Source organism: Rana temporaria, chromosome 1 (genome assembly GCF_905171775.1).
Source record: "Rana temporaria chromosome 1, aRanTem1.1, whole genome shotgun sequence".
In the NCBI taxonomy this organism is placed as follows: Eukaryota; Metazoa; Chordata; class Amphibia; order Anura; family Ranidae; genus Rana; species Rana temporaria.
In genome coordinates, this window is record NC_053489.1 from 310,267,205 (window position 1) to 310,280,278 (window position 13,074).

Genomic DNA, 13,074 nt, shown 5'->3' on the forward strand with positions numbered 1-13,074 from the left:
CCCTTCCTGCCCAGGCGTAATTTCAGCTTTCGGCACTGCATCGCTTTAACTGACAATTGCGCGGTCGTGCGACGTGGCTCCCAAACAAAATTTACGTCCTTTTTTTCCCCCACAAATAGAGCTTTCTTTTGGTGGTATTTGATCACCTCTGCGGTTTTTATTTTTTGTGCTATAAACAAAAAAAGAGCGTCAATTTGAAAAAAACACAATATTTTTAACTTTTTGCTATAATAAATATCCCATAAATAAAAAAAATAAAAAAAAATCAGTTTAGGCCAATACGTATTCTTCTACATATTTTTGGTAACAAAAAAAATTTTTTTTACAATAAGCGTATAGTGACTGGTTTGTGCAAAAGTTATAGCGAAATAGGGACATAATTATGATTTTTTTTTTATAATTTTTTTTTTACTAGGATGGCGGCGATCTGCGATATTGGGACTGCAATATTATAGCGGACACATCCGACACTTTTGACACATTTTTGGGACCATTCACATTTATACAGTGAACAGTGCTATAAATATGCACTGATTACTGTATAAATTTGACTGGCAGGGAAGGGGTTAACACTAGGAGGCGAGGAAGGGGTTAAATGTGTAGCCTAGTGAGTGATTCTAACTGTAGGGGAGGGGACTGACTGGGGAGGTGACCGAGGGACACAGCATCGGTCTCCTCTCCCTGACAGGACATGGATCTGTGTATTTACACACAGAGATCCACGGTCCTGCTCAGTTACTGGGCAATCGCGGGTGCCCGGCGTCCATCGCGCCGCCGGGCACGCGCATCGTGTTCCCAGTAACGCGACGGGTGCGCGTGCCGCCAGTGGCCCGCGCGCCCCCTAGCGCCTTTAAAAGACGAGGACGTCATATGATGTCCTGTCAGAACAATTGAGCTACTGTGCCACCGTCAATTGACGGCGGCCGGTGGTTAAGCTAGTGCATTGCTGGTTCACTTACCTTTTCCTTCCATTTTCCTTCTTAATGTTTTTTTTCTTTGTCTGAATTTCTCACTTCATGTTTCTCTTCAGTAAGCTTTCCACCATCATCTGAGTCTTTCTGGCTGGGGGTTAGTCAGCCAGAACACCTTACTGAGGAGGAACAGGAAGTGAGAAATTCCGACAAAGAAAACAAAGAAAAAAACATTTAGAAGGGAAATCGAAGGAAAAGGTAAGTGAACCAACAATGCACTAGCTTATAGGAACCTATTTAGAAAATAAAAAATAAACCATTACAACCCCTTTAACGCTGACACATTTATTTTATTTGCCTGTAACTCAAGGGTGGTTGTCTCCTTACCCTCCTACACAGTGGCGGTTCGTCCATAGGGGGGGCGCCGGAGGGTCGCCCCCTCTGGCTCTCGCACTGCCACTGAAATACATAGATTCATGCATTGCATGAATCTATGTATTTTCGCCGCTGCCGCCGACTATTCAGATGGCCGGATGGTGAACGCCGGCCACCTGAATAACGGCAGCTGCTTGGCTGTGACAATTAAAGGGCACAGTGGCGTCAATTGGCACAGTGGCATCAATGGGCACAGTGGTGACAATTAAAAGGCACAGTGACATCAATGGGCACAGTGGCGTCAATTAAAGGGCACAGTGGCATCAATTGGCACAGTGGCGACAATTAAAGGACACAGTGGAGACAATTGATGGGCACAGTGGCTGCGTTTGATGGCATGGCACAGTGGTGACAATTGATGGCACAGTGGCTGTGTTTGATGGCATGGCACAGTGGCTGCGTTTGATGGCATGGCACAGTGGTGACAATTGATGGCACAGTGGCTGCTTTTGATGGCATGGCACAGTGGCTGCATTTGATGGCATGGCACAGTGGTGCGAATTGATGGCACAGTGGCTGCGTTTGATGGCATGGCACAGTGGTGTGAATTGATGGCACAGTGGCTGCATTTGATGGCATGGCACAGTGGTGTGAATTGATGGCACAGTGGCTGCATTTGATGGCATGGCACAGTGGTGTGAATTGATGGCACAGTGGCTGCGTTTGATGGCATGGCACAGTGACTGCATTTGATGGCATGGCACAGTGGTGACAATTGATGGCACAGTGGCTGCGTTTGATGGCATGGCACAGTGGTGACAATTGATGGCACAGTGGCTGCGTTTGATGGCATGGCACAGTGACTGCATTTGATGGCATGGCACAGTGGTGACAATTGATGGCACAGTGGCTGCGTTTGATGGCATGGCACAGTGGTGACAATTGATGGCACAGTGGCTGCGTTTGATGGCATGGCACAGTGGTGACAATTGATGGCACAGTGGCTGCATTTGATGCGCACCCCCCAAAAATGTTGAGCACCAGCCGCCACTGCTCCTACATTTGCACAATGGCTAAAAATGCTATCTTGGAGAGAGAGCGAGATTGATGTACCAGCACAGGGGCTGCCCAAATAAATTTAAAAAAATATGCTTTCCTTGATTTTCTTGTACTGTAGCAGATTCCTCTTCTAGTCCTTCTCCATCACTCACCACTTGACTCAAAGATACAGTATAGTTTGAATCTGTGTAGCGTATGCAAAGATATAGAGATGTGATTCACTTGGTGTGTAGAAATGATTCCTTTTTTTTACCAATTGGGGGTTGTATTGTGATATTGTTTGTATTTGAAAGATAAGCTCTGAGGGGTAGTTTTGCCTTTCTCCTGAAGTTTTCTGTCATCAGGGTATAATATATTGCATCTACTCATAGTGTGTGCTGTTGCTGCTTTAATTATTTTGTGTTGATGTTTATAGCCATCACTTTGAATCCTATTTTAATTTGCGTTTTTTTTTTTTTGTTTTGTTTTTTAGTCTTGTATGTTTTGCTAAATTGTAAATAAATACTACTTGTAGGGCTATGGATTTTTTTTATAAAATATTGCTACTAATTGGACAAAATGATGTTTTCAATTCAAACTGATCAATATAATTTCTGAAACTGTGGCTGCTGTAAAATTTGTATTTGCCTGGGGATTGTGCTCTGCAAGAAATAATTCGGAGACAGAATGTGGGAAGTGTTAAATACGATTAAAGCATCAGACCCTTCCATGATAAAGTGCTTGGGCCAGATTCACGTAGCGCAGCGGATCTATAGATCTGCTCGTTCTATGTGAATTAAGATCCGCTCCCGCAAGTTTAGGAGGCAAGTGGCTAATTCACAAACCACTTACCTCCAAACTTGCGGCGGCGGATCCTAAATCCCCCGGCGGAATTCAAATTCCGCGGCTAGGGGGAGTGTACTATTTAAATCAGGCGCGTTCCCGCGCCGATTTAAATGCGCATGCGCCGTCCGCGAAATTTCCCGGCGTGCATTGCTCCCACTGATGTCGCTAGGACGTCAGTGGTTTCGACGCTTACGTAAACGACGTCCGTCCGTATTCGAGAACGACTTACGCAAACTACGTTAAAAAATTCAAATTCGACGCGGGAACGCCGGCTATACTTAACATTGGCTGCGCCTTATAAAAGAAGGGGTAAGTATACGCCGGGAAAGCCGCTACGGAAACGTCGTAAGAAGACTGCGTCGGGTCAGCGTATGTTCGTGAATTTGCGTATCTCGCTGATTTACATATTATTTATCGTAAATCAGCGCCATTTTTAAATTAAAAAAAAGATCCGACGGTGTAACACAGTGTAACACTGTCAGATCTTAGTCCTATCTATGCGTATCTGATTCTATGAATCAGGCGCATAGATAGGACCAGTGTAAGTCAGAGATACGATGGTGTATCTGTAGATACACCGTCGTATCTCTTTGTGAATCCGGCCCCTTGTTTTTTAAATGTGAGCATGGCTTCTAAGTTTGACTAAAGAAGTGTATCTGATCTTAGAACAGAGGGGTAGATTCAGGTAGCTGCGCTTTATGTTACGGCGGCGCAGCGTATTGTATTTACGCTCCGCCGACGCAACTTACAGGAGCAAGTGCAGTATTCACAAAGCACTTGCTCCGTAAGTTGCGGCAGCGTAGCGTAAATGGGGTCGGCGTAAGCCCGCGTAATTCAAATGTGGAAGGGGGGCGTGTTCTATGCTAATGTGTTATGACCTGACATGATTGACGTGTTTTACGAACAGCGCATGCGCCGTCCGTGTACATATCCCAGTGTGCATTGCTCTCAAGTACGCCACAACGACGTATTGGTTTCGACGTGAACGTAAATTACGTCCAGCCCTATTCGCGAACGACTTACGCAAACGACGCAAACAATAAAAATTTCGAAGCGGGAACGACGTCCATACTTAACATTGGCTGCGCCACCTAATAGCAGGAGCAACGTTACGACGAAAACGACTTATGCAAACGACGTAAAAAACTACCGCCGGGCGCACGTACGTTTGTGAATCGGCGTAACTAGGTAATTTGCATAATCTACGCCCAAAACGACGGGAGCGCCACCTAGCGGCCAGTGTGGGAATGCACCCTAAGATACGACGGCGTAAGTGACTTATGCCAGTCATATCTTAGGCTAATGTCGGCGTATCTTGCTTTCTGAATACAGAAAGAAGATACGCCGGCGCAGATTTGAATTTACGCGGCGTATCTATAGATACGCCGGTGTAAATTCTCTCTGAATCTACCCCAGAGTCTTTAAACACAAGAAATTATCGTAGATCATAGGGAGGCTTGAGACACAGGCAACTAATCTAAATCAACGTAAAGCTTTGAACAATGAACACAAGTAACTGATCTTAAATCAGAATGAGGCTTGGAACACAAGAAATGATAATTAGATCATAGTGAGGTTTGAAACGCAGGAAACGAATTTTAGATCAACGTGAGGCTTTGCACACAAGGAACTGATCTTAGGTCAGAATGAGGCTTGGAACACAAGAAATGATAATAGTTCATAGTGAGGCTTGAAACAAAGGGAACTAATCGAGACCAACGCGAAGCTTTGAACACAAGGAACTGATCGTAACTCATAGTGAGGCTTGGAACGCAGGAAACCACTCAGAGTGAGGCTAGGCATATAGTAAACTGATCTGAGAGTGAGGCTTGGAACGCAGGAAACCAATCAGAGTAAGGCTAGGCATATAGGAAACTGATCTGAGAATGAGGCTTGGAACACAGGAAACCAATCAGAATGAGGCTAGGCATATAGGAAACTGATCTGAGAGTGAGGCTTGGAACGCAGGAAACCACTCAGAATGAGGCTAGGCATATAGGAAACTGATCTGAGAGTGAGACTGAGATCCTGAACACAAGAAATTAGGTGGGAGAAGGAAGGAAAGGTGGGAGTAGCAGACGAGAGGTGATATAAACCCACTAAATAAGGTAATGTAAAGACCTGATATTTGTATGAACTATTTTGGTAATCAATGGTCGGTGCATTGGTAGCAATGATGAGTGTGGAGACTGACAGATGTGCACTCTACCTGGAGATCATTGTTTTCCTGTATAATTGCTCCCCAGAGGAATTCATAGCTTGCTCTTCTGAGACTCCTAGCTCTTGTTTACCAGACAGCAAACTAAAAGAGATCTTTTTTTCCTCCTAGCTTTATACGGATGACTATCAGAGCAGCAGTGCAGACATGACGGGTGGGAAGAAAAGTTCCAAGGAAAAGAAGAAGAGGAGGAGGTCGAGTTCTCGTGACCCGAGTGCCCAGATAGAGAGGAAGAGGAGGACTACGGAATCCAGTCAGCAGCAGGTAGCTCGATTTGTGCTTCTTTTGTTGTATGGACCACCTTACACTTGCATACTTAGAGCCCATGCCCTTTGAAATCACACATGTAATAGAATAGAGATTATTATGGATTACTACATTCACTGTTGTATCTGTATAAAAACACATCTGTTTATGTGTAAACATGCACAAATGTTGACAATAACAAATGGTTAAGATGGCATTCCTACATGTAATGTGGGTTCTGTGTCAGTCTTAATTCACTAAGCTCTGAAATGACTGTTCATTATAGCCGTTGTAATCAGTATACTGTAGTGTATGTCGGCTCTCAGTGCTACAATTTTTTGTCTGTTATTGAAAATAAATCGATTGCGGAGTGTATGTTGACGGCACTCTTCCAAATCAGTTTGCAAAACGTAGTGCGATTTTACAGATTTGGTACATATGGGTGTGAACATCCATGCGATACGATTCTGGTGCAGACAAAAAAAGGTTCCTGCATGAGTTTGGTGCGATTTGAGCCATACAAATCTATGGCTCAAATCGCACCCCAGAGACACTGCATGTAATTTACAGAGGGATGTCCCGCACCACATCAGTGTGAACCCGGCCTCTCTGCAAGGAATGAAAAAGATACATACATCTTTCCTCTCCATTCACAGAGAGAGTAAAACAAAGGGGCAGGCTTCACAGTGACTGATCACTGTGGTAGCCAATTGGAGGTTACCACAGCGATCAGGTGACCCGGAATGGGGAGATTCGGGTCCCAATTGTTAGTACAGGGCCCGGAGCTCTCAGTGGGCACACTGTGTGGCACGCTCCCAGCACAAAGGGATCTATGCATATATGTGGCCCCACAGAAAAAAATCACAGTGCAGTGGGGCCGTATATATGTGTTACATCGGCAAGAAGAGGATTGAATAGTTTTGAATAGAGAGGATAAGGATTAGAACACCTGTTGTGTTTTTATTACTGTCTGTGCCTCCATTAGTCAGGGAGATTCATCCTCCCTGTTTACCATTATTTCCAAAAGTGAAAGCAAAAGTAAATCCCAAAATGTGGGTTGTCCCCAGAACAGGAATAGAGGGAAGATTATCCATCAGGGGCGCTAGTTATGGTGACAACCAGGGATTTCCTCACTTTGGAAAGATGTCCTCTCACTTGCTGTTTAGCTAAGGAACAGGAAGTTCAGGGAAATCTCTGCAATGGAGCACAGATAATGTGAAATAGACTGACGGGCTATAACCCTCCCTTCATCATCCAAAATGATAAAGTTTTGCCTTTAGGGCACTTTCACACTGGGGCGTCGGCGGTAAAGCGCCGCTATTTTATAGCAGTGCTTTACCGTTATTTTAGCGATGCTTTTTGGGCGCTAGCGGGACACTTTTAACCCTGCTAGCGGCCAATTTCAATGTATACAACGCTCCTAAAGCGCCTCAAAGATGCTGCTTGCAGGACTTTTTTTAATGTCCCGCAAGGACACCGCTCCAGTGTAAAAGCATTCAGGCTTTCACACTGAAGTGACAGGAGAGGCGCTCTGCAGGCACTATTTTTTGCGTTATTGCGCCTGTAAAGCCCCTCAGTGTAAAAGTGCCCTTAGTTCTACTTTAAGTGGCTCTATGTAATCTCAAACTACAAATCCTACTTACACAGGGCTGTCTTTCCTTACTTCTTGGCGCTAAACAGAGCGATGAAGGAAAGGCAAGTATAAGCTGCTAGGGAGAGGGTTAATAAAGTGAATCTGTTGCTCAGCTCTGTATGGACAAAGCACAGCTTCACTTTAAGGCCTCATTCACACTACGGGCCATTCGGGTCCGTCTGTCACGGACCTGAACGGCCGCTCCATGCATTCCTATGGAGCGTCGGATGTCAGCGGAGACATGTCCGCTGACATCCGATCCGCTAAAAACAGACGTATGGGGGCCACGTCCCCATCCATCCATGCTGATCGGATCGGGTAAGATCTGATGAAAACGGACATGCTGTCCGTTTTCAGCAGATCGCTCCATAGGACACAGCGGTGCCCGACAAGCCCCTCCCCGCTCAGTGAGCAGAGAGAAGCTTGTCATCCGTCGGCTCAGCGGAGATCTGCGGACTGATCTCCCGCTGAGCCGACGGGAGTAGGCGGACTCCGTAGCCAAGTGTGAATGAGGCCTTAAGCGTATATAAAAGAACTTTTCTTATTTTCTTTCTTTTGGTCTAATAAAGTATACCATTGAAAGCTTTCTGTTCAATAAGTGAAGTTCCCTTTTTAAAGTTATAACATTTTACAATATATATTTTTTTTTTTAACACTGATTACAAATCTCTATTGTCTGATCTGTTTACTGAATGCTGCTAAATTTATTTCAGGAACCAGAAACCTCTGCTCCATATTCTGCGGTGAAAGAAGAAGAAGTAGAGGAGTTGAGTGATATAGAAGAAGGTGGACTAGACTTGAATGTGCCTCTTAAACCTATTAGTTTCTACGTTTCTGATAGAAAGGAGATGATGGAACATTGTTTTCGTGTTCTTGGCGATCGGAAACTTAAGAAAATGCTTCCTGATATGTTAAAGGTGAGAAGATTAATTTTTTTTTTTGTTTTTTTTACAGGTGGAGTCGGATGCATGAAAGTTTTCTGCAGTTCTGTGCTTGCTGTAAATACAGTATTATTTAATCCCCTGTATCGATACTAAAAATAATATACTGGAGCTTAGTAGAGATGGGCTCAGGTGTGTTTTGGTTTCCTGGTCCTAACCCACCTGCCCGATCCCGGCCAGGAAGCCGACATTGCTGACTGCTAATCACAGGCAGTGAGACATTTCACGATCTGTGCAGCTGCAGACCAGTAAATGCCTGGCAGGATCGGGCAGGTGGGCTGGGACTAGGAACCTGAACATGCCCAAACCCATACCTTAGATGTGGTGGCTGTGGTAGTTTTCTTCTTTGAGACTTTTTACTGCTGTTTTCACCTAGTAATCTTGCAAATAAAGAACTTCTTGTCCTTTTAATTTTTTTATTTTTCCCTCACGGTATCTGTGTGGGCAGCCATGGTTGTCCTGTATGTTTTCATTGTCGCTGTGATACAGAAACTCATCTTGACATCAATCTGCAGTCTTTCTGAGGCTGGCAGGTATGCTGCTATATGGTCAGTTTAACCACTTGTTGACGAGCAACGTACCAGTATGTTGCTAGACTTTAAGTGGTTATACCTGGATGATGCCTGCAACTGCAAGCATCATCCCAGTACTGTTTTTTTAGCGTCAACAGTCGGATGGCTTTTACAAGCAGCAGGAGGGGGCATCCCATCTGCAGATTTACCAGGATCTCCCCGTTCCACCGGGAATCCCAATCAACCAGCCGGTGCTTCTGCTGGCTGATCATATAGACTGGAATGATTTTCATTGCCTCTGTGATATAGGAACCCAATAGTGATGTCCTTGCTTCTAGTGTACCTGGAAGTAAACGGCTCCAATTTCAAAACTATGTACTCTTTTCAATAAATATTGTTTTTTGATACTTCTCCATTGTTTCCATGCCTTTAAATTCCGACCTATGGTTACTGTAAGGAGTAGCCTTCCACGTTCCTTCTCCAATTTATGGATGTGGCATTTTGAGTGCTTCCTATTTTCCTTTTCTGCTAGTGTATACCCAGCTTAAGACTTGCTGTGAGGTCAGACAGCGCACCCATCCTCCATAACCAGATTTTGCTGGGCAATTTGAAAAGCTGAATATGCAGTTGGGACCTTAATGTTCCTTCCTTAAGGAACAGAATAATAGCTTGTGGTGATCTTTCATCAAATCATATGCTTTAACTGTTAGAAAATGTCTGAAAACAAATCCTGTAGGGAATGTTGCAGCTATGAAGACACTGCGGTAAATGACAGCGGGTCTTCTATAGCAAGGAGTTCAACTTTTTTGTCCACAGAACTCAAGGCTAGTTGGGGAGACAAACTTTTACTGTATGCAGCCTTTTGTGAAGCATGGTAAGAGATTCTGTCATTGCCATATGTCCATGATAGCCTGGTCTTAGCTGAGGCTAGATGTCATTCAGCCTAGAATATTAGTGATGTCCAGTGGTGGTAAGTATTACTGCAGAGGACATCATTGGTCTGAAGATGAGTATTGCATCTAAAACTGTTTATTTTTATCTTTTGCTTTAGTAGCCTAAGATACACAGTACTGTATGTATTTTCATTGGTTTTAACTTTTGTGTTGGTTTGGAAAAACTAAATTATTATTTTTTTTTCCCCCCTGAAACCTTATTTTAACAGGATTTGCCTCTTGATGAAATCAAGCGTCTCTGCCTGGAGCAAGTGGAAATGGAAACTGATGATAATTTGCTCAGAATTCTACAGGGTAAGAACACAACAGTTTTTGCATAATTATACTTTTAGTTGTGTATTTTCTTCCATGTAGTAATATCAGGGGTCTCCACATCTCCTAAAATATGCCCACTACTTAAAGAACCATAATCGCAAATATATATACCGTGTATATACACAAGTTTTTCAGCAATTTTTTTTTATTTATTTTTTTGTGCTGAAAAAGCCCCCCTCGGCTTATACTCGAGTCTCCCTGCCTCACTGTGTCCATCTGCAGCCTGATCTCCCGCTGTGACATGCAGTCTTAACTGCAGTCGTCGGCCATCCAGTGTAAATACCCCTGCCGCCTCCTCGTCCTCATCCGTGATAGATGGAACACTTGCTGGGAAACTGAATCAGTGTTCCGTCACAGACGCAGATGGGCATTGTTAAACCTCTTTTCCACTTACAGTAGCTGCTGCATTTCTCACCCTAGGCTTATACTCAAGTCCATAAGTTTTCCCAGTTTTTTTGTGGTAAAATTAAGTGCCTCGGCTTATATATTCGGGTCGGCTCGGGTGTGTGCATGTGTATGTGTAAAAAAAAAAAAAACTATTTTTTTATATATATTACATTTTATAGGTATTATACACGAGAATTACAGAAAGTAAATGGAATTTACATTTTGCCATAGGCTCCAGCCTGTGATGCAGATTGCTTATCCAAAATAACCATGTTCAAGTGGGCTGAATTACATTGTGCTGAATGTGTAAACTTTGCCTTCCAAAAACGCACTGCACAGATGCGTACGCACCCAACTTTAGTTTAGCTGGTGTCTTTCAGTCCCAGCTATCTCTGACAGCTGGTTCCCCACTGACGATCAAGATTGGGTCGGTACAATGTCCAACAGGTATGGAAATGCGACTCGGTGCACATCTTGTGACGTGTATGCGTTCCTTCAGCATTCAATCACGGCGGAATACTGCTCTACAAAATGTGTACACTTTGCTTCCTTGGACGCTCAGGTTCTGAATCTATGAAAGCAGCAGGCAAACACTGCAAAGCCAGTCCCAACCTGAAAGCGAGTTTGGAACGTATCCGACGGGTACTGGCAGGGGCCAGCACAGAAGCAGGTGGAGATACAGCGATGCAGGCACCAGAGTAGAGTAGTTGGGTGACAGGCGGAGTAGAGGGGAAAGGGGTAAGGAGGTCAGTCCTGGGCTGGAACATCTCAATAAGTTCACCCTGTTGCGTGATGTTGGGGAAACCAGTCAATGACCAGCATTGCTGGAACAGAGCAATGCCCCTAGTTGCCAGGGGAAAAACTCCTCCAATGAGGGCAGTGGCAAGGCTAAGGGTAAGGAAAGACAGATGCTGGTGGTAGGGGATTCAGTTAGTAGAAGGCTAGAGAGGGTCATCTGTCACAAAGACCTTAAGCGCTGAACTGTGTGTTGTTTACTGGGCGTTTGGGTTCGGCACATTGCGAATTGGGTGGACAGATTATCGGGTGGGGCTAGGGAGGTCCCAGCTGTCTTGGTACAGTGACGAAGTTAGAGGAAGATGGAGAGTCCTAAAAAAACTATTTCAAGGACTAAGGCTCGCTTTACATCTATGCATGTTGCTTTTGAGCATTTCTGTCGTGCTTTCTGCGTGTTTTTGCCGCGATTTGTGTCTTTAATTTTTTTATTTTTTTTACATTCACTGCTCCTTAGCAACTAGCTATGTACAGGTCGGGAAGCTGGCCGCCACATCCTTGGCAATGGGTGAGTCATCAACTGTCAGCGGGCTTCCTCGCTGATGGCTGAATGTAAAAAAATAAAATAAAAATAAATTGCATGCTAAAAAAATGGTCTGGTATGGATTTGGAAGGGACCCCCACGCCAAAAAAAAATAAAAAACAAATTGCCAAAATCCATACCAGATCCTTATCCGAGCATGCAGCCCGGCAGGTCAGAAAAGGGAAGGGATGAGTGAGGGACAAGAGGTGGAGCCTGGGTGGCTGCCAATAGAAATGGAGCTGCTGCCAGCCCCGCGGCCTGCTGCTGGTCTTTGACCTGTTGTGGGAAAGGCCACTGGGCGGGGGTTGGCGGCAGCTCCATTTCTAATGGCAGCCACCCGGGCTCCACCTCATGTTTCTTTCCCTCTGCGAGTGACCGGGCTCCACGAGAGCTGATCTTCTGTAAAATGGTGACGGAGGTCATCACCAATGCCGGCACCGGATCTCTAGCGACGTCTCTGTCGACTCTTCGGGAGTCTGGACAAATTCCAGTTTCCCATGATTTTTCTGTGACAATGTCAAAATGGGACAATCTAAATCAGGACTGTTGGCATGTATGCAGTATCAGAAATAGTCTTGAAGGGTGCATGTGCGGCGTGATGCAGGTCAGCAGCTCACCGTAGGCACTCCACCGGACTGAAGGGAATACGATTAATCTGCAGGGCTCAATCGCAGCTTTTTAGTCCAATTCTTCATCTGCACCCCTGCAGGATACTTCTGAATGAATGAATGAAAACTTATATAGCGCAGCACATGCAAACTTAATCGCCTCTGTGTATGCGGTCACCACTCGCAGCATTCTCCAACAACCTATTTTCTCTGCACCAAAGAGAAGACATTGTCCCAAGATGGCTTCCATACTCCAGTCTCCTACAGTCACATGTGATCCTCGGCCATAGAAATCTACCACACCAAGTTACAGTGAGTATTCTCCTCAGCTCACAAAAGCTGATCTCTATGCCAGTTTGACTATTAGGCCCCTTTCTCACAAGGCAGATCCGCACAGCAGAATCCGCTAGCTCAGCAGGAGATCGCTTCATTGATCTCTGCTTAGCCGGTGGATGACGATCCGTCTCTACTCACTGAACAGAGACTGACCTGTCAGAGCCCCGCTGATTTCTATGGGGAGATCGGACAAAAATGGACAGCATGTCTGTTTTCATCAGATCCCATCTGATCCACCAGGGTCACTCCGTTTGTCTCCAGGTTTTGGCGAGCCTTTTGTGCACGATTAGGAATTCAGCTTTCCTTCTTCTCTGTGTATCACCCACAGTCCAGTGGGGCCGCAGAACGAGCCAACCAAGCCTTGGAGCAGTTTCTACGCTTCTTTATTTCTGACCACCGTAACAACTGGTCAGACCTCCTACCTTGGGCAGCGTTTGCTC

At 44.9% G+C, this 13,074-nt stretch overlaps 1 protein-coding gene across 1 annotated transcript in view; it reads left to right on the plus strand.

Annotated features, from left to right (window-relative positions):
• The first annotated feature begins 5,120 nt into the window (after positions 1 to 5,120).
• Positions 5,121 to 13,074, plus strand: part of CAAP1 (caspase activity and apoptosis inhibitor 1) — a 53,641-nt gene continuing 45,687 nt past the window's right edge. The window contains exons 1-4 of the mRNA XM_040358668.1: positions 5,121 to 5,278; positions 5,500 to 5,652; positions 7,981 to 8,184; positions 9,883 to 9,967. Of these exons, the coding sequence (XP_040214602.1) occupies positions 5,536 to 5,652; positions 7,981 to 8,184; positions 9,883 to 9,967 (406 nt within the window). The 5' untranslated portion in view covers positions 5,121 to 5,278; positions 5,500 to 5,535. The remainder of the gene's footprint in view (positions 5,279 to 5,499; positions 5,653 to 7,980; positions 8,185 to 9,882; positions 9,968 to 13,074) is intronic.